The sequence below is a fragment of the Pogona vitticeps genome, chromosome 6, assembly GCF_051106095.1.
Source record: "Pogona vitticeps strain Pit_001003342236 chromosome 6, PviZW2.1, whole genome shotgun sequence".
NCBI classification, from domain to species: domain Eukaryota; kingdom Metazoa; phylum Chordata; class Lepidosauria; order Squamata; family Agamidae; genus Pogona; species Pogona vitticeps.
The window spans coordinates 100,091,048-100,116,474 of NC_135788.1; the positions used below are offsets into that span (position 1 = coordinate 100,091,048).

The 25,427-nt window shown below is 43.2% G+C and overlaps 1 protein-coding gene across 4 annotated transcripts in view; it reads right to left on the reverse strand.

Annotated features, from left to right (window-relative positions):
• The window catches only part of HDAC5 (histone deacetylase 5), a 129,614-nt gene that overhangs the window by 24,475 nt on the left and 79,712 nt on the right, over positions 1-25,427 (reverse strand). For all 4 annotated transcript variants that reach the window (XM_020793981.3, XM_020793978.3, XM_020793982.3 and 1 more), the window contains 6 exons: positions 24,354-24,485; positions 21,332-21,444; positions 7,859-7,984; positions 4,832-5,054; positions 3,549-3,763; positions 1,315-1,632 (listed from right to left, as the gene is read on the reverse strand). In XM_020793981.3, the coding sequence (XP_020649640.3) occupies positions 1,315-1,632; positions 3,549-3,763; positions 4,832-5,054; positions 7,859-7,984; positions 21,332-21,444; positions 24,354-24,485 (1,127 nt within the window). The remainder of the gene's footprint in view (positions 1-1,314; positions 1,633-3,548; positions 3,764-4,831; positions 5,055-7,858; positions 7,985-21,331; positions 21,445-24,353; positions 24,486-25,427) is intronic.

Genomic DNA, 25,427 nt, shown 5'->3' on the forward strand with positions numbered 1-25,427 from the left:
AAAGGGGAGAAAAGACAAGATGACTCATACATTAGAATGATGCACAGAAATGGAAAGGATGCAGAGAAAACAAGGGCAGGAGAAAGACAGGAAGGATGACTGTGGGGTGGAAGATGAGTCATTCTTCCTTTTGGAGATTCCACTACTCTGTCTTGGATGAACAGGGAGAAGAATAGGAAGCAAAATAAGCCTTTCCCTTTTCATATTCCTAATGCTTGTGATCCTGCTCCTATACAGTTGCATGACCTTCCCCTAGAGCCTGGAAAAGTTACTGTTTTGGACCACAATTCCCTCTGCTCACTGGGGATTCTGGAAGCTGCAGTCCAAAGAATCACTCTTCCTAACTTCTGCTCTCTCCTACCTACAAGCTCACTTCTGACCTTTCCACAAGACAATGAAAATGTTTAAAGGAGCTGAAATCCAGACCTTGATCAAAAGGCAGTATTATTATTATTATTTACATTCCTACCCCAACTTTCCATTACCAGGTAGTGCTCAAAGATGCTTGCAATTCTCATAAAACAATAAAAATTGCAAGTAAAAACTAATTTACTACAGAATCATTTATATTGGATGAAATTAACATACTATAAAATTCAATACATTAAAGTCAGTTAGGTATAGGTAAAAAGGTAAAGATTCCCCTTGACAAATTGTCCAGTCGTGTTTGTCCCCTCCTTTACATGCCTCTTTGTTTCTACAGGAAGGAGAAACAACATGGATTTGGCTGGCATCTGGTCAGTGTGGTATTTGAGTGTCGAGCATACAAGTTCTACTTCTCATTGAGGGCCAAACTGGACAAGATGCCAGTTTCACAATTTGTTGTTGTTTAGTCGTTAAGTCATGTCCGACTCTTCATGACCCCATGGACCAGAGCACGCCAGGCCCTCCTGTCTTCCAATGCATCCCGGAGTTGGGTCAAATTCATGTTGGTAGGTTCAATGACAAGTTTCACAATTAGAAGCTAGTAAACCGTTTTCCCCTCAAAAGATGTAGTGTCTCTACATTGAACTTGCAAATAAAGCCCACAGTTATCTCCCATTGACCAATCAAATAAAACTAAGCTAGCTCAACTTGCAAAGCTGAGAAACTTTGTGCTATGACAACTGAAGCTAACCTCTTAAGACAGCAATGCTTCTAATGATGGCCCATGATTAATGTCTGTTTTCACGATGAGCCTTACCTTCCTCACAGAGTGGTAAAAAGGATGAAGTAGGGAGCAGCAGAACCATTAATGCTGCCTTGACTCACTAGAGGAGAGACAGAATATAAATGGAATAATACAGAATTAAAATAAATAAATGAAGGCCTCACCTGCCTGTAAGTCACTCCAAGCTCTTCAACCTCCTGCTCTTCTTCCAGCCTGTTATCCCCAGACTCGTCCTTTACTTGGAGACAGCAACGTTCTTCTTCAGCCCCCTTCTCTTCCTCCTCTTCCTCCACCTCTTCTTCTTCCTCTTCCTCCTCCTCCAGGCCATCCTGCGTCCCCTCACCTTCTGTTGACCCATCCACCACAAATGGCCCTCGGCCCATGGCTAAGCCTAAAGTCTCCTGTTGTTCAGTCAGCTCCTCTTCTGTCTCTTCAGGGTGGGTGGTGGGTGGTCGTGGCAACTCACCAGTCTTTGTTATGATCTGCAAAAGGGGAGGAAAGCAGAAAAACATACTATACTTCAACTAGCAATTTTAATGGCAGTGCTTGACTACGTACTGACAGACCATAGGGCCAAATGAAAAAGCAGAGAACTCGGCTGTTCTCATTACTTTTAAATGTCCTTGGATCTCAGACACCATGTATTTAAACAGATCACAGGAATGAAAGAAACTAAGAAAAATACACATGCTGCTCCATAAGCATGCTGTTCTCCTGTCCTAAAACAGGCCAAGACTGGCTGAGAAGTTTGCATCACAGCTTGGAAAACATATTTAAGGATTACAGTTGCCAGAACACACTGGCAAAAGTGGCCTGGGAGTTCTGGGAACTGTAATCTAGAAATATCTTTTTCAAGTGTTGGTTTAAGTCCCAGTCAGGCTACAACATGCCAGGAGTGACAACGAGGAGACAAGAAGGGATATGGCCCCTCAGATCAATATACTAGCAAAATTAAAGGGAGGGGGGAAATGCAGAATATTCTGGCAATCTAAAGACTACAAGTTTCAATTGTGTCTGCTGAAGTCGATTTTGATCCATGAGCTCACAATGAAATAAATAACTTAGGGTGCAACGACACTACAGTGGTGCCTCGCTTGATGATGTTAATCTGTTCCAGCGAAATCGCTGTAGAGCGAAATCATCATCAAGCAAAAGTAAAAAGCCCATTAGAATGCATTAGAAACCAGTTAATGTGTTCTAATGGGCGAAATACCTCATCATAAAGCGAAGATCCTCCATAGGGTGGCCATTTTCTGCTCCCTATAGAGCGAAGAATCCATCCGGGGGAGCCATTTTGAATGGCAGGCGGCCATTTTGGAAACCTGACCATCAGCTGTTTTGATCGTCGTGAAGTGAAAAATTGGATCCCGAAGCACGGAACCAATCATCGTAAAGCGGGTTTTTTGCTATCTAAACATTGTTTTGCGATCGCAAACGCCTAATCATTAAGCGGATTCGTCGTGGAGAGGAGTAATCGTTAAGCGGGGCACCACTGTAGAAGGAAATGTGGGAAATGCTACATATTTGGGGTGGCCTGATTGGCATTTTTTTTCCTGTAGCTCACACATCACAAAGGGAAATGCAAATCTGTCCTGAATTCCCTCAAACTCCAAATCTATAGTTTTTTCTTCTGCTGATGGGGCTTCTAGTTTTTTAAAATAATGGATCAATTTAAATCAGTTAAGACATGTGATCACTTGACCCAATGCAAAGCCCACTGGCAAGACTTTTTCTTTCTTTCTTTTTTTTTTAAGAGCTAAGGACAAGGCAAAGCCTCTTTAAAAGTCTCATTCTTTCTCATTTTCTCAACTGAAAGTAAGCAACCCTTTTTCCCCCTACAGCTTAGAAATGGCTTGGAAAGCTGGCAAGACTTCTATTTTTTTTTTCAACAGCTTGTTTCCAGCACTGATGTGCTAGGGCACCTAAACATTTTTTAAAAAGGTAAATAGATAAGGAAATGACAGGAGGAAAAGCCTTTTTACAGCTTGTTAATGCAGTTCCTTTGAGCCATACCTCCTACAGGGCTCCAACAGAGCTGCAAACAAACAAGGCTGTCCCCCTGTAAGGCCATTTAAATTGAACAGACCCAAATTCTCCAGAGTGACTGGAGCAAGCGAATGTGAGTGAATTCACATTCACTGTGAAATGTTGCACTGTGTAGTTGCACTCTTGAGTCTTTAAGGTGCCACAATATTTTGACTTTTTTCTTCCTTCTCTCCCACTTTCCCCCCTTGTTTTGTCAACCTGCTAAGACAGACTAACCCAGCTACAGTACTTCTAAACTACATCTAGCAATGCCTGTTAAGCAACGGCTGGTAATTCAGGCTCACATAAATTGCACAAACCTTCCCCTGATGCTCACACCCTACATGAGCCAGTTACTTCTCTAGTAACCCACCTTTCCCAGTTGGATCTGTTGTTGCTGCTTCTGCTTCTCCAGAAACTGCTGATGCTGTTGCTGCACAACCAAATGCTGCAGCGCTTGAGGGCTTTGGGGCAGTGGTGATGACTGTGTGCGGCTCAGTGGGCGATGCCGAGGCAGCTTGCTTACAGACCGCAGGTTGGAGGGGACGCGATCACCTGTCACCAGAGGAGACTGGCCATGCAAAGGAACTGGAGTGAAAGGAGCAGAATATATCCTTATGATTGTTCCCAGAATATGGCAACTTATTTCACTTTAAAACCTCAAGCCAAGTTGCTAGTCTTCATGTCTGCTTTTATTCACATGACTTCTGTAACAGCCTGAATGCACACATTGCTTTATAAACTTAACTCTTCCTTCCGCTTCGGACAAACCTGGAAGAGAGACAACTGCAGTTCTCACTTCAGAGAGAACAATAATACTGAAACAGCAATTAAAACAGTGGTCCCCAACCTTTTTGCCTCCATTGACCAGTTTAGCGTGCGGGCAGGGGGGCATCTGTGCGGGCGTGGGAGGGGCCATGTGTGTGGGGCTGTGTGTGTGTAGGAGAGGCTGTGCATGCGTGGGAGGGGTGTGCATGCATCTGCATGTGCAGGGGGGCAGGAGATTTGTCTCTATGTCCCATTCCTGACAAGGCCACGGACCGGGAGTTGGGGAACCCTGAATTAAGAGATATTTCACTAACAAGAGCTCTCACAGCTGCTGCTGATCTGGCAACAACTTATGCAGTAGGAACAATGCAGTACTCAACTGATCCCCCGGAGAAATATGAGGAGCTCCAAGTCTGACGTAGGTGTTGCTTCTGGGAGAGAAAGTGCAGCTAGAACGAAGTTGATGGTTGGTAAATAGCTAGCATGACTCAAAATGGGCATTGGCCAATAATGTCACCAACCTGCATCTAGCATTGATTGAGTTTCCTGTATAGCTTGAGTGAGCTGGGTTACCTGTCTCCAGAGCCAGAGGGTTCGGAGTTCAATTCCACAACTAGCCTCTGTGACCTCGGACAAGCTGCACAGACCCAGGGAACCCCCAGGAAGCAAAAAGGAATGGTAAACAACTTAGGAGTACTCTGTCTCTAGAAAACCTTGAATAGGGTTGCTGTAAATAAGAATGGACTCAATGGCACACGGCAGCCACCATATCTCTCACTTGTTCTAAACTACTATCAGCAAGAGAGACTGAGTATTACACCTTATGTCACATAAGCCACTGCTGTGCTGACCTATATCCTCTCTAGGTCATCTCTACCTCTCACTCACCTGCAATTAGTGTGTTCTGCTGTCGAGCCTGTTCCAGGAGTAGGACATGTTGAAGCAAGGAAGCATGTCCATGGTTGTTGGTCTCACCCTCGAGGGCCACCCCCAGAAGGCAACTGGGGATAGATGACATACTCAAGAACTTGCTTGTCAAGGGGGCCCCCTGGCGTAACGACTGGAGGGCCTGACGCTCTGCTTCCTGCTGAGTGGAAAGAGTCGGAGAGGCCTAAAGGGGGGAAGGCAAGGGTGTTGGCCATCACCATGAAAGCCCAGAGATTGCTGGTGGTCCAGCTGCTGCACAAATAACATGACCCACATTCCAGAATTTGGAAAAAGGGGGTTTGAATTAAAATGCCCAGATTGCCCAAACCAGCATAGCTACTGGGTGGATTTTAGGAGTTGTTACCAAATAAATAAACGGAACTTTTCCAAGCTGTGCCACATCCTGCCCCTTCTAATAAGCTGATGTTAATATTTTGGTAAGGCAAAACTTTCAAAATCTCAATAACCCAACAGATGACAAATGTTAAAAAAAAGTTTTAAAAAATCAGAAGCATTTCCCCATTGAGGAACACTTACTGCTCTCTGTGGGCACTCAAATGTTACATTTCTTGGTATCTACCTAGTTAACCCTATACCATACATCAGTTAGACATTAGACCAAGATTTCATTCAGAGACTAGAATAAGTCTGAACTGACCTATTCTGGCAACCCCACCCCACCCCACCCCACCCCACCTCTTGCAAACGCTCTTTCAATCGTTCCCAAACCAATTGAAGGTGATGAGATTGCAATGGCCAGAAATTACTGGGTCATAGCTTAAGTCATGGATGCAGCCTAGACCTATTCAGTAAAGTGCAAAGTTAGGGAGGACTCTGGGCAGGGTGAGGCAGGGAAGTCCTTAGGCATTCTCACAGGCCTGAAAATATCACTGGATAACAGTATACATCTACGTGAAATAAGTTCAAGCATTTGCAGCTTGCAATCAATTTATATTCATCCCCTAATTATCACTAACTTGATTTCCCTTCTTGTTTCTATTCTTCGCCATGTCTGTTTCAGCCTGTAAGCCCTAGCAGCAAAGACCTGCCAAATCTATGAATAGTAGTAATTGTAAATGATGATCATAGTAATAAAATAACAAACAATAATGAAATTGCAGAGAATAATGGGGCTCAGAAACTTCACTGTTGTAGAATGGTGCCAATTTCACTTTACTGTATCTAGCAAATATCCTGCAAATTAATTTGATTCAAACATTCTATTCAGTATCAGACAGGACAGAGGCATCCTTGGATATTTTGCACTGTGCCACAAAAAAAGCAGCATGAACGGAATTAAAACAAAGTGGTTTCTACTGAAGAAAATAAGAAGGAAACTTCAAAATGGCAGGCAGCTCAGTTTTTAGAGCACAGTAGCCCAACACAGACTACTAGCCAATTAAGTCACTGGATCCAAGCTCAGGGCCGATTAATTAATAGCAGTCTGGAGGTCTTGCTAATTTCAGCTTAGCTTGGGTGTCTGGAGCATACAAGCAGAAATGTAGGCTCTTTGCGGGAGGAAAACAAATCATGGCAGGGACAAGCAGAATGTGACGTCTGCCAGTCAGCTATTTCCAACTTCTGATGCTGAAAATAGCCAAGTTGTAGACTGGCACGAGTACCACATGCCCAATCTGAGCCAAGTTTACTGACTGTCACCAGAGGGAGGCAATAAATAGGTCATTGCTGGATACCAATTTTGGGAGGTGGGGGACAAAGCCCAGTCCACGGGGAAAATTTCAAAACATTAAAGAGTGCAAAAAGAATGTGTTTTTGGTAAATATGTATTGGGATAGAACATCATTTCTGTTGAAGGGGAACTTTGCAACTGAACAAAGAGGGAGGAACCAGGAAAGAAATGGAGCAAGAGGTTTTGGTATCTACATTTACTGACCTGACAATAAAACTTGTTTAATGCGTTCCTATGGGCTTTAAAACTAACCTTATGCGAAGATCCTCCATTGCGGCGGCCATTTTCGGTGCCTCTAAAGCGAGGCAACACAGCGGGTGGACATTTTGTTTTCCGGCGGCCATTATGAAACTGGCTGAAAATGGGGGCTTTGCGCTGATCGCTTCCCCACGATCATCGCAAAGCAATTTTTCCCCATGGGGCCATCGCTAAGCGATTGCTCTGGCGATGGCCAAAACCACATCGCTAAGCGATTTCATCGCTCAATGGAGTGATCGCTAAGCGAGGCACCATTGTAATTCCCACAGGAACTGATGCAAAGCCGGTTAATCTGCATTCTACCACTAGGGGGAGAATTTTTCTTCTTTTGACTTAAGATGAACTTAGGTCAAAAAAGGGCAGGAAAGGAGGGGGGAGGGAACACCTTCTAAACAGAACACCTTTTAACCCAAGCACCTTTTAAACAAAACCAAGCACCTTTTAGCTTTAAAGAAGGGCAGGGGAACACCTTTTAAACAGAACACTTTTTCCGTTCATAAGTCGAAGCTCCATTCGCAAGTCAAAGCAAAAATTTCCAAACGGAGCAGTTTGTAAGTCAAAATGTTCGTAGGTGGGGATGTTCGTAAGTCGAGGTTTCAACCCTATTTAGTATGATGAATTTTATAGTATCTTCTATACTATGAAATTCATCACCAATAGATTTATAACAAGAAGACAGGAGTACTTCTTCCAAAAAAAAAAAGCAACAATAGAATTCAATGCCCTATGGTACTGCAATGGTCACTGCATAAATAAAATATTAACCAAATATACAGAGGAAAAATATATCTGCCTGCTAGATTTGCTAGCTAGGCTACAGCCTGGGAGTGAATAGTTACAAAATACCTACTTCCTTATAATTAAATCCTTTTTGTGATAAAGGCATAACTAAAAGCATTATGATGTAACTTACTGAGAAATGATTACATGTTTTCCTTATTAAAAAGATAATTACAACTACTTTAGTGAATTTCTAACTAGTGACTTCCAAATTCTGCTTCTAATGCATCCATGAGGATATTCAGGCAGCATGTACTCACGCTGAGGTGTGAATTTGTCACTGTGACTGTAGCCTGAAGTCCCAAGGAAATGTTGGGCAAAGATGGGGAAGTATATAAGCTGAGTTGGCTAGCTGAACCATCCATGGTGACAGCTCGGGGCAGCATCTATAATATAAAAGGAAATAAGGTTTAAGATTCAGAATGGAAAGACACAGTGGGGGGAAATGTAAGAAGACAGGATGATAAACACTGCAACAAGGTACAAAAAAGGATGTTTTCCCAGAGTCTGTTGGTGTGCAAGACTTCTAGGACATTTACTGGGCATCCAGGTTGCTTACTTGCCTATTCATTTATTTTTTAAATCCATGAGTCACAAAGCAGTTCCAAAAGATAACCTCTTCCTTCTATCCTTGCAAAACTAGCAAACAATGGCACGACATTTTAAAAGCATGTGTCCAAAAGTCAAAAGGAATGAAAAAAGGATCAGTACTTATATTCCAGTCCTATGGCGAGCACCTTTTAATTCATGAGTCAAAGCCAGGATGAATGACTCCCTCAGCAAAAAGAGAGTATGAAGAGCCCCTAACAAATGCTAAGTAGTTGTAAAGAGAATATGTCAACCTCCCCCAAGGTGTTGCCTCCAGATATATTGGATTTACAACTACATCTGCTAACAAATTATAATCTTCTTTATATTCAGGTTGAGTAACATAGTGGTCAGGATTGCATTATGTCACTGACACCCACTGACATGATGCAATAGGCATAAAACTCAACAGTGAATTGTTTCAGGCAAGAACTTAGTACAGACGTTTGCTGTTGGCACAATAGTAAATGCCAACATTAACCTTTTAACTTGCAACAATTTGCCATCAAGGTTTACCGCACTCATGTTAAATTGGTGTAAAAATGCAACAGCATTTTGGCAGGCATTTCTAAAGCCAGACACAGAATGTCCTAGGACAGAGGTCGTCAAGCTCCGGTCCGCGGCCCGGTGCCGGTCCCCAACCTTTCATTATTTCCTCTTGTGAATTACTTGTTTTGAATTATATAAATGGCAGAAAGTGTTCTCTTTGTGCTATAGTGTCAAAGATACAAAGGATGAATGAGACATAACACAGGCAGGAGGCCCTCTCAAAATGCTTTCTTGACTTCAACACACTTCTAATCTAGGTTTAGGATTAAGGAAATATTTTTTTATTTAACATATTTTCCCCCAATTTTCTCATCCATTAACATGGCACAAGCAGGAGCCATAGTTACATTCACAGAACCTGTATCAACTACAGCAGCCTGTTCGGTCAGACTCACTTTGAATTTTTTACCATAATTACTCAAGTCTATGTCCCACTTGTTTCATCACCACAGCTTGCCCAATAAACCAGGCAGCCATATCCTACTGTGTTTGCCATGAGATGTTCTGGAAGGTTCCATTGTGGTGGTATGAGGCCTGGTGAACAGGTGCTGCACCGAGGAGGGGGATTGGCTCTCTTATTTCTTCTGGATGTCACCGTTTCTGCCAGCAGAAGTCCACAATTCGATCTGTCCTAATTTAGCTGCACATTTCTGATGAAATCTATGGGGCTTACGTCAAAACAAACTTTCCATTTTCATTCCGGTGATCCTCACTAGCAGCCAATTGACACAATGGAACACCTTAACAGCAGAGGTTAGCAAAGTAATTACTGTATCTAATGTCAATCGCTGTGGTGACAGACACCTTAAGATCTCTTGTTCAGTCTTGATACAGCATCTGGGCCACACAGCAGGCCCCCTGAGGGTTCTGCTACATCCCCGTCACAAAGAGACCAACCAGAAGAAGGCAAATTCAGTTTTTCATTCTATTGCTGCTACAGTACCACCAGCAAGCATGGTCACTAGTCATACTAGCACTCCAGGAACCACAGCAAAACTTCCCAAAGCTCTAATCTCAATACCCCAACAAAGGGAGAGAAGTATAAATCTCTGGTGGGCAATCTCAGAGAGCTTGAGGATCAGCTTTTTGCCCTCAGCGACCATCATTGGAATAGCTGTTTTTTGGCCATAAAAAAATTAACCAGGAACAGTCCATCCAGGCACTATTAGTTTTGTGTTTCATTTTTGAGGGGGGAGGGCCTTAGTAGATCCCCCCCAAGGTCTCTGATACCAACAGAACACTACCAAAAGTACTCCAAAAGCCACTGGGAATGGAAATTGCGATCTTTATTACCTGTTTTTTTTAAAGCTTAGGAGGGGTTTAAGGTTGCCCTTGGGGGCCACATCCAACTCACAGGCCACGGGTTGCCTGATGCTGGCTGGCTGGGATGACAGCAGTTGATGTTCAAAGCACCCAGAGGATACCAGGTTGGAAAAGAATCATTTTACCAGTAATAAATAAGATGGAAGAGGAGGAGGAAAAGAATACCCATGATTCAGAAAAGGCCTAGTTGAAAGATGAAGGCAACAGTCCTAAAAACAATTGCCAGGGAGTAAGTCCCACTCAGTTTCTAAGTGGATGTGTCTAGGATTTCATGTTTAATCCCCATTATACATGTTAGGTCCTCTTGGAGCGCTGAAGAACATAAGTACGCAAGCAAGGTACCAACCAGGGAGTTTTGATATATTTTTTACCTGGCAACTGATTGTTATGTTTTGGAATCAATTCAAGGAGATGAGATGGTATGTATAAAGGCTAGGCATGGCCAATACTACTACTCAGCAAAGTGATGTACCCTTCTGAGGAGAATTCTGGTGTCTCTAAAGGGCAGCAAATTCTTATTTATTTCAGTGGTATTGCTCTTTTTACAATCAAGCTGCTTATAGGACTTTTCTGCCTTAGGTGCTGAAACAGTTTGCCTATTCTTAATTCTATTTACCTCAACTAGGGGTGGGGAGGTGTCATTTGTTTCTCTGCCTCAGGCAGCAAAATCTGTTGGGCCAAGCCTTCAGCTGACACACGGGCCATGCTGTCTACTTACTATATCCATATAGTACCAATACAGGCAGTTTTCCGATGGTAAGAATGGTTTATCCTCTGGGAGATAGGATGCAAAAGGAAAACAGACTAGAGGAAAACCTGCAACACTCAGGCATCAAGTCTTTCACACTGTTATATAATGAAGTTACATAATGGCCTGGTGGGATGCTCACTGCAACTGACAGCTAAAAGGAAGGGAGGAGTCAAGTGGCAGCCAGTCCCAGCCAAACTGATGGGGGAGGCTTTGCTGCGTCACCTCTCCCTTTGATGTAGCCAAGTGGAATTAACTGCTGAGGCAGACAAGGGATGCTTATGATCTTCACACTAAAGAGAGGGAGAAACGCCAGCTAAATAATAAGCAGAGAGGAGATGCTGGAACAGCCATGCCCATAATGAATGATGGGTTCAGGGCTAGGAGTAGTTCCTTTTTCTGATGTTCAATTTCCAGAACTGCAAGCCCCAGCTAGCACTCTCAGTTGATTCTGGTTACCCTCTTAATTTTCCAACTAACCTTAGAATCCTTGACAAAACTAGACTACTATAGTTAGTCCTCTAACTGCTCCGGAGTTTACACTGGTTCTGTCAAGCAACAATGAATACAAGCCAAGTTGAAGGGACAGCGGCCTACCTATCTTATCAGTCTATCTGGTTTATTTGCAGGTAGTTTACACAAAATATAGTTATGACTGTTTTTATAATTTTGGATAGATAGCATAGCTCTACATTAGTCAATCACCATTTCCCCGAGCTGCCAGTGCTTGTGAAATCATTGTGGTCATTCCCATATCTTTTTCTTCTCGCATAATCAGTGCTGCAGTACAGCCAGGTCTCACAAAGTTAAGTGGTCAGGGCTTTCAGATTAGGAGGGAGGATATGATCACATCGGCTACAACATCCTTCCCTCCTTGCATAGGTTATCTGTCAGTAAGACGTTGTGTGGATTTTTCTCCAAATAATACTCGGAGGGGTGCTTTGGTCCACAGAGGGCCATTAAGAACCATTAGCTTTAGAAAAGACCTGCAGTCTAGCGGAGACAAAAAATAACTAGAATCAGTTCTACTTATGTGGATCAACTATCCTGCCTGTATCTTTTGTTCTCTAAGTCTGTAGGGTGTAGCTATGGGGATGCTCATGATAAGCATCTGCACTTAAAACTTTATGATGCCATAAAACTTGCTGAAATGTTAGCAAGTACATCATCTACAATCCCTGGACTATAGACAGCTGGACACCCACTATCCTTTATGATTGTAGGTCTCTTCATTATCTCAAGGAAGGCTGAGGTACATCAGTGAGATGCTCAATTGTCTCACCATGGGTTCCTTATGCTTTTCCTGACATGGTACAGTTTCACATTAAAATCAAATAACACATGCAGGTAATGCAAACAAATGGCTCCTTTGTGCCATGGGTGGTTATTATCTGAGCTTGTAATCATGTTGTCAAGAAAGGTATGGTGGCAGTGTTGAAAGCAGGTTTTCTTGTAGGGCTTGGGAGTTGGTTTCTATCTGCTTTGCAGTCCATAGTTGCTGCGGAGAAGCCATTTCAGGTTAAGTGAAAGTGTCATCAACCAGGGCAACACAAGGAAAATATCCTGGATGGTTTAGATTGTGGTGAACAACTTTTGTGGCATCAAATGTTCACAACTAGCCCTCCCTATGGATCAAACCAGTCCCAGAAATTTTGAAAATTTGGCAGTGGTGGGGTGGTGGTAGTGTTTCAAAACATGAAGTGACAAGGTATGCACTTCTACTTTTTTTAAAAAGACAGGGACATTTTAAAGATTTGGAGCCCTGCAATCTACCCAAATCATTTTTTAAAAAAACTTCTAGGAGTGTTGTTTTCTTAAAGCACATTTTTTTTCTGGCTGGCAAGGCTATGGAAGGGCTCAAAAATTGCCTTAGAGGACCACAGTTTGCTCCTCATGGACATACCAATAAGGTTATTAGTTAAAACTCAAGATGACAAGTAAAGGAACCTTGTGAAATAATCGTGTCTATTACGTAACCCCTGAATGCCAATATACCAATACCAATATAGTCAATTTAGATTTAGCTTAATCATTCTCAACTTTTTTGGCCAAGGCCCTTTTAGGAGCTGTCCGCAGGTTCCAGGGCCCCCTGCTAAACAAGGATACCACATAAACAGATATCTTTCAGAAATTTCTCACATTTTTCAGTCTGTTTCCCCCTTCAAATGTGCCTCCCATGGTCCATATGCCTCCCCCCCCATTGAGAATGGCTGGTTCAGATTATGTTTTTAAAGTGCCTGTTCTTCAGGTAAAAACCTATTTTCTGAGGGAAAAGTGCAAATGCAGTTTTCTCACAGGGCTTGTCACAGAAAAGATTCGTGGCAGTGCTATAACTCAAAGTATATATAGATAAAGAGGTTACCTACCTGTAACTCTGGTTCTTCGAGTGGTCATCTGTGAATTCACACTAATGGGCTCCACAACATGGTGCCAGGACCTCCCCTACGCTGGCTATAACTCCGCCCCCCCCTTGGCACAGAATGCCTCAGTTCCATGGAACCGACCGCTGCTGCACGGCATGCAATGGCACACATGACATACAGTGAGGAGGAAGGGTGGGGAGTGTGAATTCACAGATGACCACTCGAAGAACCAGAGTTATACGTAGGTAACCTCTTTTTCTTCTTCATCGTCTCTGTGAATGCAGACTAATGGGTAACTAGCAAGCCCAGGAGGAGGTACGTCATGAAAGTGCCGAAGCCAAGACAGCTCGACCTACCACAGCCTCGGCCCGGATATCTAGGCAGTAATGGGAGACGAAGGTAGACGGAGCGGCTCATGTGGCAACTTGGCAGATGTCTGCCCTGCGCACAAAGGCCATTGAGGACGCTACAGCTCTTGTAGAGTGAGCTCTGACTGGGCCTGGAAGAGAAGTCTTAGCTAAATCATAGGCATGCGGGTGTGGTTGAGAACATCTGCTACAGTCAGGGAACTCTCCAGGCCGTCAGGTGGAGGGATTCGAGATCCGGATGAAAAATCTGTCCTTCCTCTCGAGATAGTAGGTGAGGGACCATCTTCAGCCTGATGTATTCTGAGGCTCTGGAGAGTAGAATCAAGAACTATGGCTGACAAGGTCACCAAAGGGCTATAAGGATCATATTTTCATTTTCGTGTTGGATCCTTATGATGGTCTTTTGGAGATGGGGAATGGGTGGGAACATGTAAAGGAGGCCAGATGACTATCGCATGAGAAACACGTCGCCTAGGGACTGATGGCTGACACCGGCTCGTGAACAATACCTGATACATTTCTTTTTGGCTTGGGACACAAAAACATTTATTTCTGGAGTTCCCCATCAGCAGCAGAGGTGGTGAAAGGTTGCATTGCCTAGAGCCCATTCGTGGGAGCAGGATTGTAGCCTGCTTAGATGATCTGCAAAGGTATTACCCTTGCCTGCTACATGCACAGCCACAGGGTATATGTGCCAGACAAAGCACCGTTCCCAGAGGTCGATGGTATGAAGCAGAAGGTGCAATGAGTGAGTGCCGCCTGGTTTCTTTATATAATAAACTGCTGTGGTATTGTCTGATGCTACTTGGATTACACGACCATGGAGCAGGGGCTCGATGGCTCGAAATGCTTTGGCAATCTCCAGGAGCTCCAGTTCCACCCAGGACCAACAGCCATGAACTGTGTGGTGGCTGAGATAAGCACCCCAGTCTGTCAGGCTGGCATCCGCAGTGACTTGGACCGTGGGAGTGAAGAGGCCAAAAGCCCTTCCTACCAGCAAATTGAAAGGGAGTCTCCACCAACTGAGCTGTGCAGCAAGCTCTGATGTAACCTGCAGCAGTGTGGACAGATGATCATGAGTCATTGAGAAAAGTGACAGGAACCAGGCCTGAAGAGACTGCATCTTCAGCCATGCATGTTGCACAACAGCCATGGTGGATGCCATCAACCGCAAGAGTCACTGGACATTGAGGGTGGGAATCCATGCACCTGAGGAGAAGGAGCATAATACAGATTGCATCTTCAAAATTCTACTTTTGGGGAGAAAGGCTTGACCCAAGGAAGCATTCAAAGTAGCTTCCTACTTTCACATGTCGGGTAGGGTGCAAAGTGGACTTCTCTATGTTGACTCTCAGTCCCAATGTTGACAAGAAGGAAAGTGTTAAGTTCATGTGTCTATGAGCTTGTGACTGGGACTCAGCTACCAGAAGCCAATAATCCAAATATGGGTAAACTGTGACTCCCAAGAGACGTAAGTGAGCCACCACCGGAGCTAGACATTTAGTGAACACCCGGGGTGCAGTGGACAAGCCAAAGGGGATGGCTTTAAATTCATAAGTTCTGCCTCCTACTGAGGCCCTCAGGAAACGCCGATGGTCTGACCTGATGCTAGTGTGGAAATAAGCATCCTTGAGGTCAATCACTGTGAACCAATTCCCATGATGTAACATGTGGATAACATTGTTGAGGGAAACCATATCAAATCTACGAGGAGTGTTGAAAGAGTTCAGGCTGCAAAGACCAAGACTCAGACGGAGGCCTCCATCCTTCTTGGGGATGGTAAAGTACCCTGAATAGAAACCTACTGAAACATCAGGGAGATGCAAAGGAATAATGGCATCTTTCTTCAGCAGGGCCTGAAGAAAGACCCGGTGGGGTGGTGGTGGACTTGAAATGACCTGTGATGGGGGGAGTATCGAATTCTATTGTGTAGCCAGTGGCTATGATAGATAATGCCCAAGAGTCAGATGTGATGGAGTGCCAGGAGTGCAAGAAAGGGGCCAAACGGACTGACGGGTCAACAATAGAGAAGTTGTAACTATTAAAGAGACTGCTTGCTTTTGCGGTCTTCTTGATGGTTTTTCTGGTAGGGGCATTGCCTGCCCACTTACCTAGGAGGTGCAGGTTTGTAGTTTTGAGTCTGGGGCCTCTGACGGTCTTGTTACCCCCTAGGTTGGTAAGAATGCCTCCAGATGCCTCTTGAACGAGACGGTTGCGCAGAGCAGGACCGCGCCGTCTTCCGGAGCTTGAGAAGGTTGTCAAGTATTTCATCTGTCTTTTCATCGAAAAGTCCCGCTCCATCAAATGGCAGGTCCTCTATCCATGTCCTGGTGTCTTCCAAAATGCCAGCAGAGTGCAGCCAAGCATGACAGCAAAGAGAGATGGCAGTGACCCACTGCTTGGAAGCTGCTTCTAAAGTGTGGTGGGCGGCAATGTGCTCATGTCTTGTGAGCCCCATGGCCTCCTGACGATATGAGAGGCCCTGGACTCTAATGTCATCAGGAGCTGCTTCCAGAATGGGAAGTGCCAAATTCCATAAATGTCAGTGGTAGGCACCCATGGTAGCGAAATAGTTGGCCACCATGAGGACAAGAGAAGCTAGAGAGTATATCCTGTGGCCTAGGACATCCAACATACGTCCTTCTTTGTCAGAAGAAGAAGTAGCAGAATGATTCTGGGCCCTGTTTTGAGTGCTATCAACAACAGAAGAATTTGGAAGAGGGTGCTTTAGGAGGCAATCCACATCAGTCCCATATATACTTTATAGTAAAAGGTAAAGTTTCCCCTTGACAATTTGTCTAGTCGTGTCCGACTCTAGGCGGCAGTGCTTATCTCCGTTTCCAAACCATAAAGCTAGCGTTTGTTGGCAGACAATCCTCTGTAGTCACGTGGCCAGCGTGACTAGACACAGACCACCGTTTACCTTTCCACCAAGGTGGTACCTATTTATCTACTCGCATTTTTGCATTTTGCATGCTTTCAAACTGCTGGCGGGAGCTGGGACAAGTGACAGGGGCTCACTCTGTTGTGTGGATTCGATCTTACGACTGCAGGTCTTCTGACCTTGCAGCACAGAGGCTTCAGCGGTTTAACCCGCAGCACCATGTCCCTTTATATAGATTCTGTATACTTTTCAGAGATTCTCAATCCTTCTCGGAATTTGATAGGAAGAAGAAGGTTTAAGCGATGACTCTCTCATGAGTTCAGAGAGGGACGGTATGAATCCGAGACATACTGGAGGAGTCTGTTCCCGAGTTATGTCTTCATACACCATGTTACTCGAGCTAGAAAGTTCCAAGGCTGCTCCACACAAGCATGGATTAACCCACTAGTGTGCATTCACAGAGACCATGAAGAAGAACCAAAGTGATGAATGGCTTTCCAGTATAAGGAGGTATTTACACATTAGTTGCACAGTAGTACTATTGGATTCAAAAATAGATATGCTGGGAGGACAATTTCAGGATCAGAGTAATGTTGCCGATGGAAGCAATTAAAGTCCTGACAGAACTTCTCAAGACGTTCTTTCTTGTGCATCCAAATGTTGAAGATGTCATTGAAATGAGCATGTGGTTAGGAACTGAATCACAGAATTATAGAGTTGGAAAGGATGTCAAGGCATTTCTGGTCCAAAAACCTGCCCATCCAGGAAATTCAGTGTTAAACAAACCTAACATATGGCCATATAAACTCTGTTAAAACTCCTCAAATGAAAGAGAATCTATCATCTTCTAAGGTATCAATTCAGATATTTGAACAGTTTCTACCATTATGCATTCTTTGAGTTCCTATGGTGTAGCCTGACTCTCTCTTTTTGTAATTTGGTTTGGTAACCAAATTCTACTGGTTTGGATCTGACTCTCTGAAGAAGCGGCAAACAAGCTTCTACGTCACAGTTCTTGGATACCTGAAAACGGCTATCATATCACTTCTCAATCTTCTCATCCCTGGGCTGAACAGACAGAACTCCTTGGGACGTCCTGAGACACCACTCACCAGCAGGTGGCACTTTCCCTTGTAACAATGGGAAGAATCAATAAGGAATCTGCAAAGCCTCCGTAATGGGGGGAAGGGAGGGTAGATCTGCCATCTGGGAGGTTATCACATGCCTTTTTGGTGAGCAGCTTTACAAATGCCAAGATGGGAAGAACTGCACTGTGCATAATGTGTGAGAGGGAAATGTCTGAACTCTTTTTCTCCAGACAAAACGGATTATGCTCAGTGATAACTGCAGGAAGACTGAACTGCAGAGAACATACAGCTTTTCTCTGTAGTGGTCCACTCAGGCAGGTCTTTTTTATTCAGCAACCTGACAACATCCACATCCACAAACTATTCATGAGAAGAACCACGTACACCTCTTGGGAAAAGATCAGTATTCTTCTTCACCGTAACTCTTCTCTCTTGTTGGGAGCTTGTTAAAAAGATGTAATCATGGCCTGTGTATGCACTGATTCTAATGGCCTCAAGAAAAAAAAAAGATTAAAATCAGGGGTAGGGACCTTCCAGCTTATGGAACTGGTCCTGGCATCCATGGATCTTTCCCTGGTCTCACTCCTTATGCAGCATCTAAAATTACTTACGTAGCTGCCATCTACACGAATAGGAAAGCTTTTTCTTCAAATAAACAGCCTCACAGTGAAGGGTCAATTTAGGGAAGGGCTGCGTAGCAAGAGGCTCTCTCCTGTCACTCTGGCTCATTCAGCTTTAGAAAGAAGGTCTTGTTCATGCAAATCAGAATTTTTTAGAAACATAATTGCCACAACAGTAGGTGGGCTTTGAATGGAAAAAGAAAGAAGAAAGAGAAAAGAAGAGAAGAATAAGGAGATAGAAGTGGGGAACAGGGGAAGGAAGAAAGAGAAGATAGGGAAATAATGGGAAAGACAAGAAAGATAGAGGGAAAGGGGAGAGAAGAGGAACAAAGATTTAAAAGAGGCTGAAAGAAATAAAACAGGTAGCTTTCTCTCAGTTCCAGTTCTACCCTGCCAAATTTGGCTTCAGCCATACTGACCCCTAATATATGGTCTTCAAGAAAGTTCTGTCATGGGAATATTGCCTTTGGCATACAAAATATTCTCCTCCCTGTTCTAAAGCAATCAAACAAATAAGAAGCCACACAGGAAAAATAAGAATTAAGTGTGTCTTAGGTGTTAAGAATCTCATGTGTTGTTAGTAGCAAAATTTAGACTTCAAGTAAAACCATGGTTAAAGAAGACAAACTATGATGTGGTCTGATGTGTGTACTGACAAACCATGGCTTGTGACTGAATAGAAAACCAGAATCAGTAACCACACTGTTTCTAATGGGCTTTGCAAGCCATATGTTTTGCTAACCATAGTTTGATATGATGTCTGAAATGATAAGCCACCATTACAACCATCAGTTTGTCTTCACAGGCAGCCAGACCAGGAAGACAAAACTGAATTTACCAATATGAGTGAAACAAAAGCAAACAAGGAGTTTCAATTCATGGTTTGCCTCTTATGTGTTTGGAAGTTTTGACATATTCTGCACACATATCATGTTTTAGTGTAATGTCAGAACAGAACTTTTGTCACAGATCTGTAACTGTACAAGCTTGTCTTTGGTTCTTTTCTTTTAAAGAATTGGGTGTTTTGTTTAGCTTTAAATGGCACTTTCTCAAACTGAGAAGGAAGGAATAAAGTCTCCGTATAAAAAAATCTAGCTAAAAATAAACTTTAAAATCACAACTCACCAAGGGACCTCTCTTCTTTTATGAGTCACTCCTCAGCAACCAGCAGAAATGACTCTGAGCGGTTTCTTTTTTTATGTCACTGCATTTCTGCTTCCATTCATTTGGAAACCTCAGTGATGCACTGACACATTCAATCATCCATGCAAAATATAAACTGTATGCACCTCTCCTAAATGTGCACACATGTACAGGAACACAAACACATACGTTGTGCAACTGTTTATACAAGCAGATTTTTTTGTGTCAAGTAGAAAGTTTGCACTAGTTGGAGTGACATCACTGATAGTACAAAACTCCCCATTTCTAGCCTTTAAGGTAGGATTGAGGTTCATGCAACCTGTGACCCTCAGGTATCCCAAAGCCTTGTTTTGCGGAACCCAGACAGCTGGATTCCATCCCCCAGATGAAAAATCTTGCGTCTGTGAAACTAAGGTAAAGGTAAAGGTTTCCCTTGACATTTAGTCCAGGTATGTCTGACTCTAGGCACAGTGCTCATCCCCGTTTCCAAGCCGTAGAGCCAGCATTTGTCCGAAGACAGTTTCCGTGGTCACATGGGCACCGCGACGAGACACGGAATGCCGTTACCTTCCCACCGAGGTGGTACCTATTTATCTACTCGCATTTTTACATGCTTTTGAACTGCTAGGTTGGCAGGAGCTTGGAGAAGCGACGGGAGCTCCGTCCGTTGCATGGATACGATCTTACAACTGCTGGTCTTCTGACCTTGCAGCACAGAGGCTTCTGTGGTTTAAACCCGCAGCGCCACCACGTCCCCAGTGGTCTGTGAAACTAGCTGAATTCATACTCCTGAAAGCCACCAGAAGTGATGAGTTACCTTTTAAGCAAGTCACCGATCCCTCTAAAGTTCTAATATTTATAAAACATTTTTATTCCAAATTGGAATGGATGTTTGGCCACTTCTGATTTGTTTTGTTGGTGGTGGTGGGTCAGTGAAGCCCTTGAACACCTGTCCTTGCCTATCCCTGCCTTGATGCACTGATACCATGACCCTCACTCCAAGCCTCTGAAAGAAAATAATCTAAGTTGAAAAGACCTTGCACACAAACAATAATGCTTGCACTCGAACAAAGATGTACTCAAACTTTGATGATTTATAATTATAATCTCGCTAAACAACTGACATTTTAAAAGTCTCTGAGAGTTATTCTTGAGTCTTATCTTTAGGAATACACATATTTATTGTTACCAACAGTTTAATTTTTCTTTGCACTGATTTTTCTAAATTGGACACAGGGACCATTCTGAGCATTTCAAAAATAGCATAATCTGTGTGACTGTTTTGGTGCCACCAGGGCTATGTGAAACAAAATCTGCTTCTCTGATGATTTGGGATTATGATCTTGCCAAACAAATGAAATATAAATAGAACCCCTGAGGATTATTCTTGATTCTGACAGTTAGGTGGAATTCAGTAAATGGTTTTTGATGTTGTTGCTAACTGCTACGGACTGTCATTTTAAATGTTTAAAATGTCCATAAATATTAATAAAAACAGTACAGTATCTATTCTGATCACACAAGATTAGACATCAATGAATACAGCCTCTCCAACTGTGATTTTTTAAGATGATCGTTTTTGGTTAGGGGCCTGAAAAGCTGGAACTGGCCCAGCCATCTCTGGATCTTCAAGAGATTCCTATTACACTCGTCCAAGAAGCTCAGTGTAATATGGATGGCCCCTTTTAAAAAATTCTCACAACAGAACTATGAGGTGCAGTTAAGTAGAAACAGAGATAAACCCCTAAAGCCACACAGGAGAAGATCAGAAGAGATTTGAAACTACATCTCCCTCAGTGTTTGGGGAAAAAATTTGGGGGAGATACAAGTTCCTGCTCTTCCCAAGAGGCACATTATAGTCCAGAAAAACAATGTCTCCAAGTTCTGATTTCTCCATGTCAAATTCAACACTCCAAAGAAATTCAACATTCACAGAGAAAGGGAGGCAAGAGAAACTGCTTCTGGAGAAATGGCACGAAAACAGTTCAGCACCTTGGGGATAGAAACGTGGACAAGAGGGGAAAGCACAGCAAGCATGGTCATACTACACTGGCCTTACCTCAGTATGAATATTAGGCACTGAACCAGTAAGCCCATTTTCTGTGATGGCGCTGTTGGAGCTGTTCGGTGAGCTAGGGCCAGACCCAGGGGCACTGTTGCACATTGAAGACACTACAAAGAGAACAAGGGGGAGAGGGAAGGTTGCCACCAAGTTAGTTTTTCTACTCAAGCCCACACACAGTGTTGGATGAGGACACTAGCTTGCCAATCTAGGCCGCTGAGAACTTCAGCTTTCAGTCTGAAGCAAAATCATGGATCAAGCCCTTGTGGCTACACTGCATAGTGCCAGAAACCAAAGAGAAAACTCAAATACTGGGTTTGTCTCTCCTTTCCATCTCCCTCTTATATTCCCACTCCCTCCTGTCCCTCACCACATTCTATCCTCTACATCTTACACTAGTTCTGTTGCTCTTAAAAACATACAAAACCACACCTGTAGATAGCAGTTCTCAACATGTGCTAGCTTACATGTTACCGGTTGATCTATCGAAGGACCCAAGCCTTATTGTGAGAAAAAAAAAACAGACACAACAAACCCACTTTTTCCATTAGGGGCACTGCTATGTTTACAGATATTTTGCTATTACTGTATATTAATTGTTTGTGATTAACCTGGTGAACAGAAGGAAACGGGAAACGTTTCGTCATTCTGGTACCACCAGGATGACAGAAGGTTGCAAATGAATAAACTATGGCAGGTAGGCTAGTATCACAATGGCAAAGACAGGAGAAATGAGACAGAGTGAATTTGCAGTAACTGTTATGAAGACTTTGAGTCCCACCAGTGCTTCTGTAGATTATGCTAAATCACAGGTGGGCAGAAGGCAGATCAGGGTTTTCTGATTAAGTACCCTGGTGATTTGCAGGAAACTTCCATTTGTTTAAAAGCAACAGCAACAAAAAGGCTTTTTCTCCCCTTTGTAAATGAGGCAAGAAAGCTGAAGGGGAAAAGAACATGGGTAAAGTCTGAGTGTGAAAGGCTTTGTGCACAGGCTTCAGTTCTTACTTTGAAAACAAATTATTGGGCTGATTCATAGGCACCTTGTTCTGCAAATCTATGTCCACTCTCTTGAGGCACTGTTTTGCACCCAGCAACAACTGGCAGGCCACAAGGTTCATGTGAGCAACAAAGTAAATAAAATATGCTTGCATATATCTTGTCTGTCCCCCAAATAACTCATAATGACATGGACACTTTTATCCTCTCTAAACCTAACCTGTGAAGCAGTTCTAAGTAGTCTTTACCTGAAGAACCTTGGAAAAGGGCTGCCATAAGTCAGAATTGACTTGACAACACACAATTATATTATTATTATTATTGTATGTATCCATGGTTCTTCCCACACAAAATTTGTGGATTTGTGGATCCCCCTGACAAATTTCCCAAATCTCTTCTGAAGCTCAAATTTCCAAGGGAAACTCACATTTTGAGAATAAATGAAATGTAAAGTTTTTTTCCTTCTTCACCTTTGAGTTTGCAATTTCAAGTTCACCTTTCTAAATCAGCACCAAATAAAAAATTTAAAGAGGTATATGTATAGAATTGTAGCTTTCAACAAGGAACTTGGGCCTACTAAAAGCTCATGTGCTTATATAATAGCAGATTGCCAGCCTGCTGCTGTTCCCTTCTGCCAACTAAAATAAACATTCTTTCAGAAGCAGCAGATGTTTCTGGATTATATCCCTCCCTCCAACTGAATAAAAAGGCAACTATGCAGATTACAACTGTCTGGATTAATATCTTAATTTATCAGTAACACATCTGAATAAGGGAGGGTGAGAAATACTTGGTTGCCTTATTTAGACTTTTCCTTTTCTTATCTGCTCTTGACCCTCAGATCAACCATAAATTTTTAGAAATCTTTAAATGGATGTAGCTTCTTTTTGATAGACAGATGATCATACTAGTAGCATAAATTTAGAGTAAAATATTATTCACACCTTCTTTCTTCCTCTTTCACACGCATGAGGAAATTTTAAAACCCATGACACCTGACCTCTGAAGGCTGTGGTAGACAACTTAGCCCACTGGCCAAGTGTAAATTCCTCAAGGGGTCAGGGTTTTGCCCTGGGACCCTTTGAGGCCTGCAAAAACTGCCAAAGAAAAAAGAAAAGAAAAGAAAGAAAAACTAAAACAGAAGCTGACAGGGATTATTAAGTTTATTTCCAGTTTTGATAAAATGGTATTTGGCCATGAGCTAATCTAACACAGAGAAGCCCTGTGTCCCATTTAAAAGGTGAATAGCCACTCTAAAAGGCTTCCAGTAGGAGTAATAAGGGCTGGATGCAGTACAAACAGCTTTATGGTTGCACATTTTACCTAGCAATACTTTAGACCAGTGATGGCGAACCTATGGCATGCATGTGCATGCCACAGCTGGCACGCGGCAAACCTTCTGAAGTGGCTGCAGCTGGGACCCTTTCTCTTCCTGTTCTGGGTCCTTTAACTTCCTGTCCGTCCCCATGATTCCCCCTTTAACTTCCTGTCCATCCCCATGATTCCCCCTTTAACTTCCTGTCTGTTCCCATGATTCCCCCTGAAACTGCCACTTCCTGTTCCGGTCTTCCAGATAGCATAGCAGCCAGTGGTTTCTTCCCCACCCCCTCATTTTGGGCACTCAAGCTGAAAAAGGTTTGCCTCCACTGCTTTAGACAATGGTTACTGAAAAGAAAAGAAAAATAGAAAAATTACCTCATCATTTCAGGGCCCAGCTTGTTTCAAGCTATTGTTTAAAATAGGGATCTAAGGCTGAATCTGGCCCTCTTGGGTTACTTATACAAACTTACCTCCTTCCTCACAACACCATTACTTGGAGTTTCCCAGCTTTTGTTTGAATTTTACACACTCCACAAGGTTGAAATGCCTCTCCTGAAGCTTAATCACAGACCCATGGCCACCCAGTGAGCTTCATGATTGACAGGGAATATGACTCCAGGTCTCCTTCATTCTAGTTCAACATGCTGCACCACACTGTCTCTTCTGCCAAGGCCGTTCCAAGTGAGATCATGTTTCCTCTCACCTGTGATTTCAATTGCTCGTTTTTTGAAGGTGCTGATGACGGTCCCATCTTTTCTCCGCAGCAGGGGGCTGCTCCGCCTCTCTGCAACTTTCTGTTTTAACCGGGAGCGCACTTTTAAGTTGGGTTCTGAGGCTGGAAAGAGAAGGAGGCATTTGGGGGAAAGAAAAGCAGGATGGTGAGCTTGCTAGCATGTTGTACTGGCTAAAGCAAAAAAAGGAAGAAACTCCGGAAGGGACATACTTCAGAAGATTGCCCAGTGGACTGCTAAGCCTGCAAGGGCAACAGACATTTGGTGGATAGAAGATGTGGGGCAATTCTGCACAGCTGGTGTATTTCCTGTAAGGGCAGGCTGGCAGAGCTAATCTAATGCTAATTTGGGAATTCCTCCTGAATAACTTGCACAGGCAGCTTGTGAACAAGGAGCTCTGTGGCACAGCTAGTAAGTAAGTATTTATTTAGGGTTGTTAACCCAATCTTACATAATCTGTGACACAGCTGGAAATTTTGGTTTTCTTGGTCTAGAACTCTCAGAATTGCCCAGTCAGCTTGGCCAGTTGCCAGGATAGCTGTAGGATTCTGGGAACTGTAGTCTTTTAAAAATGCTTCCAAGTGCTGTTCTGTAGATTCAGGAACTTCCCTATTACTCCTATAATGACCAATGTTCTGGATGCAGGGGATTTTCTCTTCACATAGGCATCCCACAATTAAATAAAGGCTGGCAATGTGCATTGGGGGCTTCAGGGGAATATTATGCTCCAAATTTGTTTGCTCATCATTGTAGGGCAATTTTTGAAAATTGAACTGAGGAGCTGGTTCAAATTAGTTTTCCCCACACAGTTTGGAGGATACTTCCCTGCTGTTCACTTCTGATCCTTATTTAAAGCACTCCACATCCTTTCCCCAAAAATATAAAGCCATGCAAAGCCAGACACATTCTATTTTCTCTAATTCAGTTTACATCATATTAAAGACTATGCCAAATATCTCTTCTAATTTTCCTTTGCCTCACTAGATCATCACTCTTTCAAAACGTGCCTTTCCCACAGCTTCAGCCAAAATACTTCACATGTGGTA